Source organism: Eumetopias jubatus, unplaced genomic scaffold (genome assembly GCF_037043125.1).
Source record: "Eumetopias jubatus isolate StellerSeaLion01/CBP00866 unplaced genomic scaffold, mEumJub1_p1.0 scaffold_8, whole genome shotgun sequence".
In the NCBI taxonomy this organism is placed as follows: Eukaryota; Metazoa; Chordata; class Mammalia; order Carnivora; family Otariidae; genus Eumetopias; species Eumetopias jubatus.
Window position 1 is genome coordinate 106,605,021 of NW_028274814.1, and position 20,320 is coordinate 106,625,340.

Genomic DNA, 20,320 nt, shown 5'->3' on the forward strand with positions numbered 1-20,320 from the left:
TCAAAACACATGGTTGTCTACATCTGGCCTGGGAGATTTCTTGGCAGAGCCAACTGCTTTTCCCCTTTACCTACTTTTCTGAGTCTCCTACTTGGACACATGGGAAACTTATGGTTGCCCTCCATATCTAATTGTGACCCTCCCTGAAAACGGGAGATGGTGGGGGTAAGGAAGTGAGTATCCAGCACTCTTCTCACTTTTCCTCATTCCCTATTTCTTTGCCTTTCCCCTCAGTTTCTCCCCTTCCCCCTTTTAGGAGGTACACAAGGCAAAACACAACAGTGCATTTCATTCTGTTCTTAAAACTATCATCTGCTCAATTTGGTCTAGTGAAGTGCGCTTCTATCACTATGGGAGATGGAGGTGGGCAGGAAGTAAAACCTGTAATTACAAATGTCCTCCATATTCTCCCCTTTTCAAATCTTATCTCTTATACTTAAATCGTGGCTTTTAAACATTATAATGAAAAGGCAAGTTTTCTTCCTTTCTTAGTATTTGATGTAGAAATTGTTGGGGTCAACTGCCACAGAACAGTGTATCACATATCATTCGGCTACATCTGCATGATCCTGTGGTTCAGATACTTAGCTGTAGAGTCTGTGATCCAGATCAGTCACTTTCCAGCTATCTAACTTTGGGGGAGTTACCAACTTCTCTAAACCTCATTTTAACCATCTATAAAATGGGGACAGTAATAGCAATTACTTCATGGTGTTGCTGGAACATGGAATAATCAGTTCCTGGTATTTTGTAAGTGACACATAGTTAGAGGATTTAGAAATTCTGTCCCAGAGAAGAAACAGTGAAGAAAGAAAGGATATGGGTATTCAGGAAGAGTTATTCATCAGCTTCTTTAAATAATTCTATCCTAATAGTCTTGGCAACCTGAGTCCTGTGGTCAGTCCTAACAATTCAGTGGCTGAGGTTCTTGACAATTCAAGAATCTCCTAACCAACTAGCAGAATATTGTTAATTTCCTTAGTTTTCAAATATTGATTAATGATTCAGTCATCTTTGCAATTAAGATTTATTAAGCACTCCCACGATACTTCTTGCAGGCGAGTGTGAAATACAGCACACACTGTGAAGTGGACATTGGACAGTTCCTCATGAGTTTTCTCTCTTGTCTAGAGAATAAAACAAGAAAATAAATGAACATTCGGTGGGTAGAATTGACACACTCTTTCCCCTAATGTCCTAGAGTGAAAATTAATTTTCACAGTTACATGACAAATCTAATAAACTCTACTTTTTTTTTTATTTCTTTAGACTATCATCAATTCTACTTCTAGCTTAAGAAACTAAGCCTTCTAAACTAGATGTTTCCTTTGGGAATTAATCCACTAAAGACAATGAAGACTTTAAAAATGAACAACCATTTTGGGGGAGAAAACCTTTTTTTTTTTTCATTTGTGTTGATTATTATTTTAAAGGCATGTCATCCAATGAATTCCTCAGTTTCTCTTTGATCTTTATCTACCTGATGAATTTGGATGTCCATAAAGATGAATATTAATGTTTGCTATGCTTTCCATGTTAGACATGTATTGGTTGATTTTGCTTCAAAGTAACTTAACTTCTTTGTAGTATTAAGTTACTCTAATTTCCTACCTCCCTGCCTTTTATTTTCCTCTGGAGAAAACCCTTCCAGGGCATGACCTAATGAATCCTGGTTCAGATTTCCAAATGAATTTGAACCAAAGTGATTCTATAATTTGGTTGAGGAAACCTTCATTAAATACCCTAGCAAGGGAATTTTTACTGTTTCATACCAGACTAAAGTACTTTTCTTGACATATTGAAATTGAACTTCCAACATTTATGGGAATATAAATTGCAACAGCACGTTGTAACTGCCATGAGTCCAGTAGAGCCTTAGGTCAAGGGTTTTTACTTTCTCTATAACCCCATTAAAAATAGCAGTGTTTCTAATTATTTTTCCTTTAAAAATTAGAAAAATATGTCCTGGTCTCCAGAGAGATGTTATCTTCAGTTATTCCTATAATTTATGTGGTTGCATGGGATATGTCTTTATAGTTTTTATTTGCGCTTGACCAAAGTGCAAATTCAATTTTATAGGCTAGTGAACCTTCTCTCTTAAAGACTGAATGTGATTTTTCTAATTGAGAGAGTTAATTTTTGTTTCTCCTCTTTATTCCTGACCTCTTTGTCATCTTCTCACCTCAAAAGCTTCTTCCCTCCCCAACTCCTGCCTGCCCTGTTTTGGTATTTATTTATTTTGTATTCAGGTGTAATTGACATACAGTGTTATAGTAGTTTCTGGTGTACAGTATAGTGATTAAATATAATGATACCGTTTCTGTACATTAGTGCTCTTCAAGATAAGTGTACTCTTAATCCCCTTTATCTGTTTCACCCATCTCCCTACCCAGCTCCCCTCTGGCAACCACCAGTTTGTTCTCTGTATTTACGAGTCTGTGGGGGGGAGGCTTGTCTCTTTTTCTTTGTTCATTTGTTCCTTAAATTCCACACACGAGTGACATCATATGGTGTTTATCTTTCTCTCCCTGACTTAGCATTATACCCTCCATCCCTCTCGATCCATCCATCTTGCAGATGGCAAGATCTCACTCTCTTTTATGGCTGAGTAGTATTCCATTGAATTCCATCAGAAGCTTCTTTTTTTTTTTTTTTAAAGATTTTATTTATTTATTTGAGAGAGAGAACAAGAGATAGAAAGCATGAGAGGGAAGAGGGTCGGAGGGAGAAGCAGACTCCTCGCTGAGCACGGAGCCCAATGCAGGACTCGATCCCGGGACTCCAGGATCATGACCTGAGCCGAAGGCAGTCGCTCAACCAAATGAGCCACCCAGGCGCCCCCATCAGAAGCTTCTTTAACATCACAGTTTCAACAGAAACTACTCCATTTTAATTGCAGACCCCAAGCCATTTACTATTATTGTTCACATTATAGGTGTGCTCTATGCATCATCTGAAGTTGAATTTGACATTTTTTGTAGCATTTCTGTACTCTGCAAATAGAGTCACCAGTTAGAGTACAACTGCAAGAGCTTCTAGCCCTCGTTACCTACCACCTTTGAAGATTTCCTGAAGCAGCATGGCATGATTGAAAAACATACCGTGGTTTTGATGGCTAATTGGCCAGGCTTTTTCAGGACCCTCACATTTGATTTCTCCTGCTAACCAGTTGGCCGAACCTAGGAGTTTGCTTTGAATTGCAAGAATAGCTAAAGCATAAACTTACTAAAATTCAGTATGTATCTTATTTGTATAAGTCAACAGCTCCACTCATGGTATTTGGTGGTAGTCAAGAGAAACTGGCTATTTCAAGGATGGCAGAATTCACTAAAGGCCAGATAACATAGCTTGAATCAGCAGGAAACAGGGTAGCCCTGGAGGGGTCAAGAGGAAGGACATGCAGTAGCAATTCTTTACAGGAAGAGTCTGATCAGGATATAGCCTATTGCTTCCACCATTGTCAGTGAATTCTAGCTATCCTTTCATCTTTCTGTCTCTCATTCAGAAATGAAAGTCCCAAGCAAGAACATCCAATTAGCTGAGGCTATGTCATGGGTGCACTCTGGTGCAGAGAGCAAGGAGAGGAAGAATCTGGACTTTTTTTTTTTTTTCCCCCCTGTAGGCTGCACACAATGGAAGTTTCCCCACCTGAATTGGAAAGAAAATGGACTTCTAGATAGATACAGAATTTTTTGGCATTTTGTTTTTAAAAATCAAGATTTTTCTGGGGTATCCAGTTGAAGCTGGAGAATTCCAACCCTGTAACATTATCTGGGTTAGCTTGGAAAATAAAAATAACATTTCTAATTGCTAATATGTAAATTTAAACTAATAACTGTTGAATAGGATTATGTTGAGATACTATTTATAATGCCTTAAAGACAGTAAGTCCATTGCATGCATTCAATTTCATGTATTTTTTCTGCTTTAGGCAACTTATGGTTTGATTGGTATAATTATAATATTTTTAAGTTAATATTATCTTGCTGCATAATGATTCTGGTTCACCTCTGCAATTTTAAAATAAATGCTATAGTTCGATTTTTTTTTTTTTAATCTTTAACAGACAGGCCAGCCTCAACGAAGCAGCCGAGAAGTATTATGATCTGGCGGCTAGACTGAGACCTAATGTAAGTACCTTCCTAATGAGAAACATTACTCAAAGGGATAGATTCACAGCATGTGATAGCTTTAGATATAGAAGCCTCATGATACTGGGCTTTTTCTCTCTGATCTCTTATTCTGAATACTCACTAAATGGCTAATTCAGCAATCAAATCTGCCAGTCTCAAGCTTCTTTTCTTTTTGCAGAGGTACAAATTGCTGTTTTCTATCCTGTGTAAAGCACCATACGGTTTTATCATTTGAATACAGGTTTTAGCATTATCAAATACTTGGCATTTGGTTGGCTTTTAAAATTAGTTCCTTGAAAGTGTTTTTTGCTGTGGTGTTAAATACCTAAGGACCTCTAACATCATGAGCTTTTTTTGATCCTTACATACGCTCAGACCTCGAGCTGTGCCTCTGCCTCTTCCACAGTCCTCATTTCTAATAACTGTGCTTTTCAACTTTTATCAAGTATGTTTTTATTAGAATTTTTCCCTGGGTAATCACACTTCCATAAAGTGGGATGGATATAAATTAGATCATTACTATTGAAATGGAGGAACCATTTATGAGAAAATAAGAACTGGGTTTATATCTGTCTTCTAAGCACTTTTTTATTCACTGCACATCACCGACCTCCAGCGCGTTGCCTTTATTCTCATACACACAGCTCTGCATCACCTTCCAACACTAAAACCTTCTCCCCTTACTCTCTAGGTCTAGACTGTCTATTGAGAAATGTAATTTTGAAACAGTAATGAAAGTGCATGTGTGATGTGACTACAAATAGTGGGATAAGTCTCATTTCTATACGGTAACTCATCCATTGGGCAAACATCTATAGAGTGCCTGCTTTGTGATAGGATACAGAGATTTCATTCCCTAAAAGACCACATAATGTAGCAGAGAACACTGAAGATAATCAGCTGGTTGAAATACAGTGTGGTGATTGCTACACAGAGGTATATACAGTCCCGTGGGAGCACGAGAGGAGAATTAATACTCCCTAAATGCAACCCACGGCGGGGGGGGGGGGGGGGGTAGCTTTTTTTTTTTTTTTTCAGCAGATACAACCACACGTAACCTTAGCCCTGAATGTCAGTGTCCCCAGTTTCATTAATTATGAATTACTTCAAAAAAAAAAAAAAGAATTGGTGAGCTGTTTGCAACAGAAGAAAATAATTGAATAGTTATATTGATAAGAACAATAACAGCCAAAATTTATTGAACACTAATTGTGTGCCAGGCACCGTGCTAAGTACTTCATGTGAATTCCCTCATTCATTTCTCACAACAACCCACAGATACTTCTGTGGTCCCCATTCTGCCCAAGCCCAGAGAAATTGATAACTCACTCAGTATCACAGTTGATAAGTGGGATCACATCATAACCCAGGGTACTTGGTGCATAAGAGAAAGCTTGATGGGAAAAATGCAATTGTATCATAGGAAATCTAAGCCAGAAGACTAGGAAATGAAAATAATAATGGTCCTCTCATTTATGTATTCAGTAAATATTTACTGAGTACCTGTTAAGTACCAAGCACCATTCCAGGCACTGGATACACAGAAGTGCACAAAATTGACCAGAGTCCCTGCCCGTTAGTATCTTACAGTCTAGTCTGAGAAGATGAAGTAGAAAAATAAGTAAAGCCTATATGGTATCAGACAGTGATAAGTGCTTTGGGGAAAAATGGATCAGGAAAAAAGAGTCAGGAGGTGCAGGAGGAGATAGGCAGGAGGCATAGCTCTATAAATGCCTGAGGTGGGCATCTTTGTATAGTATTTCTAACGTTTCAATATGAGATCTTTAATTTTTTTTAAAGATTATTTATTTTAGAGAGCGCACACGTGCACACATGTGCAAGGGGAAGGGCAAAGGGAGAGGGACAGGAAGAGAGAGAGAAGCCAACTCCATGCTGAGCACAGAGCCCAATTTGGGGCTCGATCTCAGGACCCTGAGATCATGACCTGAGCTTAACCAACTGAGCCGCCCAGGTGCCCTGAGATCTTGAATTATTATAATTTCACTGAAGGCAAGGATCAGGGATTTTTTTTCCTTTCCCTTTTTTTTTTGTCCTCCTCACGTGGATTAATGTAATGCCTGTAACACACATAGTAAATACAATGTTAAGTTCAACCTTTACTCATGGAATATCAGTCACTTAAGTGTCACTTTTATTTTTGTTAAGTAGTTGATCAAATGGTCTTCTTCAGCACATTATAATGGATTAGTGAGAAAAGAGCTGTCTGAGCAATCTGACTTGACCTAAAAAAATGAAAAAGACACTGAGGCATCCCAGATTTAAGCCAGACTCATGAGATTGTTTATTTTAAATGGCCAGCAAAATCATAAAATCAATATTTAATCTCCCAATTTAATGCCATTTTTTCTGAAACCCCCAAAAGTTTCTTCATAAACATGCTGCAGATTGTTTTTGAAAAATGTGTTTATTCAAGTGCTACTTCCTTTATCTGTAACAATAAATTAAGTATTTTATGGATTTGGATAGAATAGGAAGCTCAAATTTAACAATAAGTAAATGATGTTACAGTTGTGGATCAACCGATGGAGTCTTTCCCTAATCTGTTTTGTGACTTGTGTTTTGGTTTTCTCTATGTAATCTAGGTAAGTAAGATGCTACCATGGCAAGTCTCATAAAGACATTGGCAATAATAAAAGTTTGTGTTCTGAACCAAGGAGACAAACAATAGCCCACGTAATGATTTATTAGCAGTTAGCATCCAATCCAAATTAAAGCATCCATCTAACATTTATCTTGATCATACCTGTTCTTCCCTTTGTCCTAAGAACATTCTATGTTATTTCTGTGCTTTCACGGAATAAATTTCAGTTCCCTGCTTACAAAAGGACCTAGTAACAGACCTCCTTTCCCCTTCTCTTTTTCAGTAGTTTCACTGTCTTTTCAATTTTTGTCTACACAGTAATCTAGTCTTATTTTTCAAAAGACATTTTCTTCTGTTGTTTAAATGTCCAACTATGACGATCAGGAGCTGTATGTGGGGGGACCCTGTGGGTGTTGTAGCAATGTTCATGTCAGATCATGACTCTCCGAAGTGAAATATGTGGCTATAACCCTGTCTACTACTACTTATTATCATTGTATTAAAAACATTATTATTTGTGGGATATATTTCTCTCTTAATAAAATACCTATTCTGTTTCTTCAGTAAGTCCCATAATGAATTTCTTTATTTTTTTTTTTCTATTCTACAAAAGCCATATTTTTTCATACAGTTTGCTTTAAAATTGCTAATGGACTTCTTGGAATATTTTAAATACAAAGAATTCCAGTGATCAAAAGCTAAAGTAATCAAAGTCTAAATTAGCAGGCACATGTAATTTTCACTGTTAGATTATGATATTGTCTCTTCATCAGAGATATTCAATACATTGTCATTTACTAAAGCATACAGTTAGAGAAATATATTTATTGCTAAAATGGTACCATTAAATTTTTATTCCTATTTATTTGATTTTTTGGTGGGCAGGAGGGAATGCTCTAACATTAAACCTCATACTACACTAAAACATTTTTATAATGGGAAAACTCTACCAAAATTGCCATTTTTAAGTTTTTCCCCTTTTAGTTTTTCATTTGTGTAAATAAAACTGATCTCTCTGTGGAGGTTACTTAAAAAAGATAACACTGTCTTCTCTCTCACTTACGCACATCAAAAAATGCTGACTCTTGAGGACTAGAGGGAACATTTAAATGAAGTAGTTTTGTTCCTCCCGTGGGAATTAAGCCAAATTCTGCATTAACTCACAGATTTTTAATTTTTTTTCTAATGTGAAGAATGGGAAATTTGCATAAAACAAAGTCACCCACTTGTACTTGGCTTTTAGCGAACTCTGGAAGTTAGAAAGGGGTAATTACTAATGATCAGGTGTATATATCTTGTACTTTTCTGGATGTAATTGTTTTTAGTCTGATTTCATTTAAGTTATTTTTTATCAAGTTCCAGCTTTGTGTAAGACTCTCTGCCAAGTGCAGTAAGATTTCAAAGTTATGAAAAATGAACCCTGACCTTGAGAAATGTACAATCTAATATGGGGAGGCAATGGAGGAGAGAATGCGTGGATCCAAATCCTCACACTTCAGGGCAGTAAATAATATATAAGAAGTACTTTGTGAATGATATAAGGTAGTACTAGAAAAGTGTGCAGGAGAGAGAAATTACTTTCAGCTGGTTGGTCCTAGAAGGCATTGAGTCAGAGTAGGAAAGTTAATCATGAAATGATAGGATGTTTATAGGCGAAGATTTTAGCAGGAGGAGGAGAAAAGAGAATTCTGGCAGGTCAAGGCCTATGCATGAAAAAGGACATGGAGCTGAGAAAACAGGAGCTAGGCTCAAGGAACAGTTAGCAGATACAGTTTATATTGCCCAGGGTTAGGGGCAGAGAGGACAGCTAGGGGAAGGTAGAACTGGAAGTGAAGATAAAACCAGATGAAAGGCATTGCATACCATACCAGGTATTAGGAGTTTGTATTCCAGAATTAGGTCGAACAGGATGACATAATGAAAGTGATAATTTAGGATGGCCATTCAAATGATGTAATGAAGAATGTGGGTTGCATTTGGGAAAGTAGAGATGAAAGATGCCACCTTGGGAAAACCAAATAAAAAGTCATTTTAATAGTTTTAAGCAGAAGGTGTAATCTGAAAGTACAGAAACACAGTGGAATGGAAAAGAATATGCAGGGGAAGTAAGATTATTTGATGGGATGAAAATAGGAAAATTAGTTGGCCCGATGAATGTTCCAAAATTTTGAATATAGGTAACTTGGAAAAAGAAAGGCCCTAAACAAAAACAGGGCAGTCAGAAGAGTGTGTTTATTTCAAGAAAAAAAAAAAAAGTTAAGTTTGGATCAAGCAGATTCTGAGTGAGAGGTGGGATATTATAATTATTCATGGGACATTCCTACCAAGTAGGCAGTTGGGGGAAAGGCCACAGCTGAGAATAGGGGTGTGGAGTTATTTGCAAAAAGGAGATAGTGCCAAAGGAGTGGTTAAGATCACCGGGGAGAGATGTACAGAAGTAGAGAAGAGAGACGATGTCAAACCTCTGGGAATCTCTACATTTGGAATGTAGGATATGAGACAATGATAGGACATAGAAATCAGTGTTAGTGAGCAATTCTCACTGCTGCTAAAGGTAAAGGAAAACAAACACTGAGAATGTCCACTGACTTCAGAGAATAATTTGCCCCCGGCTACCTAGTACAGCTTTGTGCAGGTGATGTAGGCACAAGTTTGTTATGTGCGAAGGAAATGGAGAACTGGCAACAGAGAGTGTCAAATGATTCTGTAAGTAAGTTTGGAGGTGAGTAAAAGAGACAGGGAAATAGCAAAGAAGTATTAAGTGTAGATTTATCAAATATTAAAGATAGGTGTTAAGAGATTGTACGTGTGTCTAAATAGAAGATTAAGAATGTGTCCAAGGAGAGAGGAGAAAGCAAAGAAATACCAATGATCTTCAAAGATCATTTTCTCCCTAGAGACTGAAGAACAGAAAGTAGACTGAAGATATAAAGGGGGAAAAAATTAGAAATAGCGGGGGCATAAGCTGAGGTAGTAAATTACTTCTATCACAGTTACTTGCTTATCTGCTAATGCTGTGGGAAGGAGGAGAGAATTTGAGGTCAAAGACCCCTCAAAGACCTGTGAACAGCTCTTATGCTGAGGTACACAGTAGGTCATAATTGATATAGGTCTGGCATATCTATCTGTGATAAATGCCAATAGAGGTACAGTCTTGTGAGATATGTCATTAATCCATTTGTCATTTTGTGGTAATTTTACTTTTATTTCTTTATTTTTATTTTTTTACGTAGGCTCCACTCCCAGTGTGGAGCCCAACACAGGGCTTGAACTCATGACCCTGAGATAAAGACTCTACATCTGAAAACTAATGATACACTATATGTTAATTAATTGAATTTATTTATTTTTTTTAAAGATTGTATTTATTTATTAGAGAGAGAACGAGCAGTGGGGAGGGGCAGAGGGAAAGAGAGAGAGAGAAAAGCAGACTCTCTACTGGGCAGGAAGCCTGATGTGGGACTCGATCCCAGGACCTGGAGATCATGACCTGAGCCGAAGGCAGACACTCAACTGACTGAGCCGCCCAGGTACCCCAGTTAATTGAATTTAAATAAAATAAGAAAAAAAATCACCTGAGCTGAGATCAAGAGTTGGATGCCAAACCAAGTGAGCCACCCGGGTGCCCCCTTTTGTGATAATTTTAAATGAAGTTTTGAAATCACCAGTAGATTACTTCTCATTTTGATTCAACCTCTCTGACTTTTATGTTAGATGTTATATTCAGAGATTTAGATCTCTAAGATGTATTTTATAAATGTTCTATCATGTGCAGTTATTATATATGAATTAAAGGGGAATCTGTTCCAAGGATCAGATTATCGAATAGAAAATTGCATATGTACATTATACCTTTCTTAGGCACTTAGAGCATAAATTATTTCAAAGTGTTATTCCAAAATCAAAGCCAGTGTTATCCATTTGGCCTCTTTAACAATGATTATATGTCGAAGATAAAATGAGAAATACGGGATTCAAAGAAATGAGCTTCCTATATAAGAGTTGCAGCTGTGTTAGGAGATAGTCAACATATTTTACAATGTATTGCTTTCAATGTGGACTACCCTTTTTATGGTAAATGTGGTGAGTGGGAGGGAGGGTGAGAGGAGATGGCTATTTGGTAGAAGTAACCACTAAGGCTGGGATTGGGTTGGGGGAGGCAGTTAAGAATTAAGTATTTGGGCAGCACTGATGGAAGGGATAGAGAATATTTTGAAAAGAGCTGTTTACTGATGGGAAAGATATTCTCCCACACTAAATAGAACAAGAGACCATGAAATTAAGTTAAACAGGACAGATTCAGATTTGACCATAAAAGAGATTTTGGGGGGAATGTCATTTTGTCGGGGTGGGGGGAACGGAGGGTTAGTAATAATTTGTCTGGGAAGCAGTTAAACCACATTGCTGCTTGTAAATGGAGGAAGAAACATATGGCCTCTTCCAAAAGTTTCCACAGCTTCTGTGATGTGGGAAAATTATATACCATGTGTCTGTTGACTTTCAAACGTTAATAGTATGTGGAGCCCAGAACCACCAGATTGACTTCATGAGTAAAATGTGCTTTAATATTGCACATGTATTTCCCACTCTCACTAGTTATTTCAGTTTCAAGTACGTCTCTATATTTTACAGTTAGAAAATGGAATGAGGGAAGTTGACAAATCCAGAATAAACTGATTTCAATCAAGTGAGAAATTGCCATTAGTTTCCCCCCACATTTTACCTGGTTTTATTAAATGGACCCAGAGATATCATTGAAATGAGACTTGTTGATTCACGGGTATGCAATTAAGTCAACGAACACTTATTCTACTTCAGTTCATAAATAGGCTGCATCACATTGATATGTATATATATGCACACATCAGGAGAAATAAGATATCTAATTCTTGTCTAATTTCAGCAAGATAGATGCTCACTTCCCTGATAGCTTCAGTTACACCAAGATCAGTTTTAGTCTTATTCCACCTGTGTCTGTCTTCAAACTCCTTTCCACTGTGGATCTTCTTCCCAAACCATTTAGATGGTGCAGCTCTTTTCGTCTAACAGGTTAAAAAGTCTAGTTTTGGATACATTTACATCTCTCTGCTTACATTGTAGTGTGTTTTGGGTTGTACTTCTAATGTGAGAATGTTAGATAAATCAGAAAAAAATGTATTTCTGAAGTGGTTGCTATTTTTTTTCTTTTTATTATCTTGTATAAGTTTCCATGCTTAGAAGACAAAGATGATTAGTAGAATCTACTTGTTTACTAACTGTTGGTGTGGGATAGTTTTCACCTAGCCTGGGATCATCTAGTTGGGCTAAGCTAAGCCGTATTTACAGTTTTTCCATACTTGGGGCGTTGTTATTCATCATAGTCCACAATCATCCTTAAACATTAGTTTTTGAATGTGTGTATATGCACAGTGTGTGTGTTTCAGAATCACAACCAGAAAAGGATGGGGTGGAGGGGGAGGAGGTGTGAGGCACGGGCAGGAAAATAAGTAGCTCTTGGCCATAAAGAAGATCAGCTTGAGTACTTTAGGTTGGGGAACATCAAAACCTTGGGAAATTCCACTTACGTATGTTCTCTGATTCCAAGCATGTTTATTTTTACTCACATTTCTTTGTGGGGGTATCCTTTGCATGGATTTATAACGATAATTGTTTGAATTGTGGGACCACACACTAAAATTGCATTTAGTTCCTTCTCCTCCAGAGTAACTGGATTCCTGGGGCTTTTCCGGAAAACTCAGCTAATCTAACCACACTGGCCCACGTTCCTACCTGGGAGTATCAGCTAGGTAGACTGGGAGATGCCACCATCAGAAGGATGTGCCCTTGCCCCACCCAAGTCATCACATTCTTCATAATCCCCTTCGGTTATTTCGACAGCTGGTTTCCTCCATTTCTATTATCCTTTTAGGCATCTATGTTTCTGATCGTTGGCTGATCTCATGGGGCTATGTTTTTCTAAATATATACTGAAACATTAACCAAAAGCTATGTTTGCGTATGAATCTTTATTCCCTCCCTCTTCTAATTTTCCCGTAACATCTCACCACCTTTTTTTGTTTCCTTATTTTTTTCCGCTACTCCTAACTCCTTGATATCTATCAGAACTCTCACATATTTATATCTGCAGATAAAATTGTATTATACTTGATCCTAAAGACAAGTAAAAGTTGGGCAGATCCTGAAAAATTAGTACATTGGTAGATTAATTTCTTATGAAAGTCCCGTGTCCTTGTTAAAGAAAAACGATTATTGACACCTTTTTTTTTTTTTTAAAGGTAAGCAAGACTTTATTCAGGATTATTTTGATTAGTCACAGTGAGGGGAGAGATGGGGTTCCACCGCAAATACAGTAAAGATACTGGGGATTTATAGCCAGCAAGTGTGGGGGATGAAGAACTTGATCATTTAGCAAGGGTGGGGAGATTCTCACTAAGTGAACTTAGCAGGATTTTTGCTATAGCTGGGCTAGGCAGGCCTCAGAGAAGGCCCAAGGATCAGACCTAGTCAAAAAGAGGGCTCAGAGGACCCTGTCTCTTTTTGGCCAAGGAGCGATGTTTTCATCCTGGATGACATTATTCTCCCCGACAGAGCTGTTATAAATGCTAAATTTCCTATCACTGGATAATATCAGAATCAAGCGTTTCTCTTTATCACTTGAGAAGAATTTATTTAAATGTATTGCTGTAACATCATCTTTGCCAACAAGCAGTAGAATAGGCCTGAAAAGTGACATCTTTAAGAGGGGGAGAAATGTGTATGCTACACAATTTTTCAGTCTTTGCCTTATAATCATGTTATTTCCTTGAATAGCAAGTGCCAATAAATGGCTACTGTGATACTCAAGAGTTTTAGAAACGACCTGAACCCACGTTATGGTTACATCAAAAATTAAAACTGTAGAGAATCCAATTTATTTATTTTTATTTTTTATTGTTATGTTAATCACCATACATTACATCAATTAGCTTTGGATGTAGTGTTCAATGATTCATTGTGCATAACACCCAGTGCTCCACGCAGACCATGCCCTCTTTAATACCCATCACCAGGCTAACCCATCCCTCCACGCCCCTCCCCTCTAGAACCCTGTTTGTTTTTCAGAGTCCATTGTCTCTCATGGTTGGTCTCCCCCTCCAATTTTCCCCCCTTCAGAGAATCCAATTTCTTAAGAATAGAAGATTTATATTTGACCAACTCTCTCATCGTTCCTCCCTGGTTTTCATCTCTATTTTTTTGTTTTCACTTTCTTAAATGGTCTCCACTGAAATAACACCCAGAAATGCAGCTTTACAATGTATACACATTTTCTTTTTGAAGAATAAATGGCAAGTTATAGAGGGCAAATATGGTGTCATGAGAGATCTGTGATAAGAGAGTTTGAAATGGTCACACAATGATTAAATTGGTTTCACCTGAAAAGTAACTTGCTCAGTTTAGGAATGCTGAATTTTAAAAATAAGCAGTTTTGAAAAAATTTTTTAAATGATTTACCAAATAATTTATATAAGCTACTTCTAACAATTCATGATTAAAAATAAATAAATAAGTGCTAAATTACATGCAGAAATAATAAACTGTGTTTTTGAAAGTGTGATATGGCAGATTTCAACAAATTCAAGAATGGATGTTAAACATTATTACTACCTCTTTCCATCAGTTTTTTTTTTTTCTTATTGCTCAATCTAAGGTACTCTGTCCTTCCTTACCTACTTAAGTATTTGATCAAAGAAGAGACAGCTGAATCTTCCTCATGGAATCTCTTCTTATACCAACTTATTTCTTGATTCCACTTGTGATTTTCATTGGTTGTTTATGTAAGAATCCTAATAAAACCCACAAAAACAAACACCTAAAAATCCTCAACATATATTATGATTTAGTTTCCTATGTGACAAATTCTCTTAAATATATAGTACATTTTCCACTGTAATTCCAGAAACCAATGATTGTTTTCCTTTTTCTTAACAAGTTTTAACTATCTTTTCCCAAAGGGTTATACTGTATGTTAAATTTTTGTAACCATAGGTTTTTTTTTTTTAAGTTGTTTTTTTTTTTTTTTAGTTTATTCATTTAGAGAAAGCACAAGCAGGGGAAAGGGCAGAGAGAGTATCTCAAGCAGACTCTGTGCTGAGCACAGAGCCCAACACAGGGCTTGATCTTAGGACCCTGAGATTATGACCTGAGCCGAAACCAAGAGTCAGCTGCTTAAACAACTGTGCCACCCAGGCTTCCCTGACCATAAGTTTCTTCTTATTTCATTGGCTGTGCTTTCACCTGTAACCACAACTGTGCTATCAAACTATCAGCAAATCAGACCTGCAATAATAAATAAATCCATAATATAGGTTGATACATCTTCCCTCATGATTAGTTGCATTATTAAAATGATACCATTCATTACAAAAAACTTTTCGGAAAAATATCAGTATGGAACTGATAAAAGACCAAAGGATTTTTAAGATGCATTTCTGTAGGTCACTCTTCTTAAGTTCAAAATACATGGACATCTATCTATTCTAATTTAAATTTTTTATGGAGAAAGAGATTCCTATTAAGAATTTATAACTTCTCACTTAAATCCAGTTACTTGTCACCACTTTAATATCTCGTTTTTTTTTTTAAATATGGCATTATTAGGCTTGTATTGAGAACTATAGATTCCTCAGGTCTTGAGGATGGAATTATTTTGCTACGCAAGAATTAGGCACTTTAATTAGTCTTGGAAATCTTTACTGGAGCGCATGCATATGCTGAGTTTTCTCTTCATTAAATAATAAGACATAATCATTTTATTTTACAATATGCTGATTGACACAGTAACTCCCAAACATTTGCTACTTGTAGGGAACTTTTATGGAGAGCAGACGATGGATTATACCCTAAGCATTCTACTATCATATCATTGCTTTAAGCCCGTTATTTAGGGGCCTCTGAGTGGCTTGGTTGGTTCAGTGTCTGCCTTTGTCTCAGGTCATGATCCCAGGGTCCCGGAATCGAGCCCCGCGTCAGGCTTCCTGCTCAGCGGAGAGCCTACTTCTCCCTTTCCCTCTGCTGCTTCCCCTGCTTGTGCTCTCTGTCTGTCTCACTCTCTCTCATTCCCTCTCTTTCTCTCTCTGTCAAGTAAATAAATAAATAAAATCTTTAAACCCATTATTTACATTTGAATGTGTATAAACTGGCTCTCCATGTTTGGAAGTTAGGTACCTTTTTCACATACACCTAATGATGCGAAAAGAAAAAAAAGAGCATTCATCTAAATGGGAATAATAATATTGAGAGGTTTAAACGTTGATAACTATTCTAGATCCATATTTCTAGGTATATGTCTATTAATTACTTGAAAATCCTGTCTAACTTGGGCACCAGAAAATGGTCTCTTTTTTTTTTTTCCAATTAGAAAATGTCAGCCTGACAACATCTATACTAGTTGAACATTCAAAGTTAAGTTCTACCACATTTTTACAAATGGGGCTATTGAGGCACGATAACTTGTCCAGGACGCTACAGCTGGTCGTACAGCCGGAATACAAAGCCAAGCACTCTGGTTTCAGAACCTGTGTTCTTAACTTTCTGCTGCTTTTATGATTGCCTGCCAAAAATTCAATCATGACCACAAATAAAACCTCAGACACTGAAATCAAAGGACAATGCTTATTTAAAATGTGATTCAAATTGTCTAGAATGTTTGTGTACTAATCATTTTGAGGAGAAGTGCTGTTTAGCAAAATTGGCAAGTTCTTAAGGTTAATTCATAGACCCTTGAACATACGCTTATATCCACCCCACTTCGCATGGTCTGTAGATACCAGTTGACGAAACCCTGGAGAAGTAAAATGGTACAGATATTAAATGTAGAGAGGCAGAGTGCCTATTATATGTCAGTTTCTAAAATAGGCTCCAGGGATACAATGAGAAACAAAGATGTTGTGATCCCTGCCCTCTCAGAGATGTAGCAGATATAGGCTTAGCATTTAATTGTTCCTTAATTTTTTTCATGAGTGGTTAATCTAGGTTATGAGGCTTGAAAGTTTGCATCTTCTACAGCTTATACAGCAATGTCTAACAATGCATGAACTCAATCACCTTGTCATGTTGTGTTGAAAGCCTATTTAGGACTTCAAGAAACATAGCAAATTACTATTTTGTATTGCTTGAAATGTATTGATTACTTTGCCCTTGACTGGTTCATACAGTCACAATAAATGTGCTGGTCATTTTCTTGTAAAGAAAATTTATTTCCTTTTCTTTAGTAAGTCCTTAGAAAATTTGAAGCAAGCAAATGATTTAGTGAAATGTTGTTTTAGGACTTGGAAGGCCACTTTGGACAATAGGTTCTTTACTTGGCAGTTTCTCTGGGAAGTTTTGCTCTTACTGAATTTGTTTTTATTTTTATTCTTTTTTAAAAGATTTTATTTATTTATTTGTGAGAGAGAGAGAGACAGAGAGAGCAGAGGTAGGGGGAGAGGCAGAGAGAGAGGGAGAGGCAGACTCCGAGCTGAGCTGGGAGCCCGACATGGGGCTCGATCCCAGGACCTGGAGATCATGACCTGAGCCAAAGGCTCTGATGCCCAACCATCTGAGCCATCCAGGCACCCCCCTGAATTTGTTTTTAAAATAAGGATTGTGGTAGAATGACATGGGTGTATCATATCATATTTTATTTTATTTCTACTTTATATGTTTATTATGATCTGGAGATATATTTAAGAAAAAGTTCATATATTAAGGTGATTGTGATTTCATGCCCAGTAAAAAAATGTTTAAATACATAGGAATCTAAAATTTCCCTACATATAAATAAAGCAGTATACATTCTTTTAAAAAAAGTATTCCTTGAAAGGAAAAAAATAACCTCCTTAGAAATATGCTAAATTGATTGTAGGTTTTTAAACTGTTTGATGAAGTTGTATTAATAGAGTATTACAGCAAAAAGCTTTTATTTCTTCAGAACTGATCTTTTAGTCCTTACTATTTAACTAATTATAGTACTTCTCTCATATATCTAAACTGAAGTAGCTGGATATGGTGAAGATGTTTATATAGTAGGAACTACTGCATGAAGATATTATACCACTCAATTCCTTTTAAAACTTGGGTTTGAATTTTCAGTTCTGTTTTAACGGAAATTTATTCCCTCTTCAAACATGTGCATGCTTTAGCATACATGTGCATACTAGAACATGCTAAGCTCTGGAAATAACCAGAGCTCTGGCAGATGGGTGTTGGTAGGAGCCTCAGAACAAGTCAGGGTCCCTTGGTGAAGGCAGGCGTACAGACAAAGCACTATGATACATACCATCACTGAAATTTGACCATCAAAGGACAATTCATTATTGCACGTTTTGAAGGCCTGTGTTGAACAAAAAGTTTTGATAAAATAACAGTGCATAATGCCAAATGATCCTTGGTGTAGTATAGACAATGCTTTTCAAACATATATCAATGTTTAAAATTTTAATATGTTGTTAGGAATAGCTATAGTTTAGCCGTTATATGTTATATTTCAAAACTATAAATCTTAATAATGGATATATATATTTCAGGTATATTAGTAGCATCAAAATTTAGTAAATGCTTAGACATCAACTGTATGCTGCTTATGATATGACAGTAGTTAAAAACAAAAAGTTGTATACCTCGCTATTTTCAGAAGAGCTAGCAGTCTCTTCAGGGAACTCCTAGTGAAATCATGTCTTACTCACATGCCCCAGGAGGCAAAATAGCTTTGGCCATTTGGGCTCCGGGATCGAATGGTGTGCGTACTAAACCAGGCTTCACCATCTCTGGCTCTAGGATCTTGGATAGGTTGCTTACATCTTTAACCTTCACATGCTCACTCTATAAATGGAGGTAATAAGAAACACCTCAGAGGGTTGGTTATGGAACTTCACAACACGTATAAAACACTTAGAATGCTGCGTGATCTGTAGGAAGTGCTGCATTATTTACATTACAGGAATATGTCTATGTACTCTTAACGTAGAATAAATTTAAATAAAGAAGTCAGTTCCCCTTGTCAGGCCCCATAGACAATGAGCAGATTGTTGTTGCCCATCTCAGGCTCAAGCACGCTCCTTCCTCAGGGCATTTATCCTCACTCTTCCCTGCAGCTCTCATGCTTTTCCTCCAGACGGTAGCATCGCTTGTTCAGGTGTTATCTTAAATATCTGCTCAGATAGTACCTTATATCAGGAAGACTTCCCTTCCTGGCCAGTATGAAACACTCCTGCACCCCTAACATGACCTATGTCTTTATCCTGCTGTATTGTTTTTTCCCCCCTTGGCGCTCATCATCATCTACAGTCTATGTTTTTCCTTCTGTACTTGCAGTATCTGCCTCCGCTGTCTCGAACGTGAGCTCTGTGATGGCAGGGACTTCATTCCCTGTAGCGTACTTGTCCTAGTGTGCAAAGTGCTGCCTGGAACAGTCGGTGCTCAGTCAATATTGTGAAAGAATTCACATGAGGCTTCTGTCCTCTCAGTCTGTGCTGGCCTCCTGTCCTTTCATTTTGTGGCCAACTTGTGGCATGGAGTGAGGTTCTAGTGCTTTAAACAGGTTGTGTACCTCCTCTTCTCTCCCAGTAAAACTTGGCCTCCAAATGCAAGCCAACCACAGCATGGACTGCTCAGCACAAAACACGTCGATCTTCTACAATGATGGAAATCAAACCAAAACACAACCAGACTGACTGCCAAGAACACATTGAGAGGCTGTACGGTAGCTGAAGAGCCGTTTGAGTGATTTTTAAGAGATTTTCAAGCATGATGTTGAGTTTTAACTCTCAGTGAGAGTGGAAACTTGAAATCTTCTCTCCCAATCCCTGACATGTGTCCCCCTGGGTCTCTTGGTTCACTCAGTCTCTCTACCGGAGTATAGATATTCTATATTCTAAATAAAATACATTTGTGATTTATTATCTAGAAAGCAGTTTAACTCTTAAACTTCTTTCCTTGGCCTGATGGTATGCATACTTCACAGGCCTCATCTGACTCTGAAAAACACAAATTAAATAATAAGGTAGAAGTTGATTTTATGAACCCATTCAGACTTGCCTGAAACCTTGCCCCGGGTTTTTGAAAAATTGACCCCTAAAAGGCCATACCTCCTTCCCAACAGGCAATTTACCCTGTAAAAGATTTCTTTTTTAAAAAATGACAGAAATATTGCAATGCTGAAAATAAGAGTACGTGAGAAAATTTAGGATATGAGTAAGGAGCCAAGAAGTTTTCCTCCCCATTAGTCAAGTTTATGAGGGAAAAAAGCCCTACATTTAGTTCCCTGTGCTCTTGTCTCTGGATGACTGTTTTCGTATTTGTAACCACAACGGGAGGAAAACACCAGTGGGGGAAGGAAGTGACAAAAACAGTAGGGGAGGCACCTATCCCGAGAGTGAAAGTGCTCCAGGGAGCTGACATGACAAGCCATGGCTCTGGGGATCAATGAATTTGCATCAGCCATGAGAGAAAAGCCATAGTCTCTAAAAGAGAAATAGCCTGCAGTTTAGGAAACCTGACTGTGGTCAAGAAGTAATTTTAAAGATGAAAATAACAAACTGGCTTAACTGGTATGCATGCTTTCCAGGGA

The 20,320-nt window shown here is 37.4% G+C and overlaps 1 protein-coding gene across 1 annotated transcript in view; it reads left to right on the forward strand.

Annotated features, from left to right (window-relative positions):
* The window catches only part of TMTC2 (transmembrane O-mannosyltransferase targeting cadherins 2), a 390,535-nt gene that overhangs the window by 334,511 nt on the left and 35,704 nt on the right, over window positions 1-20,320 (forward strand). The window contains exon 11 of the mRNA XM_028105476.2: window positions 4,067-4,130. Coding sequence (XP_027961277.2) covers window positions 4,067-4,130 — 64 coding nt within the window. The remainder of the gene's footprint in view (window positions 1-4,066; window positions 4,131-20,320) is intronic.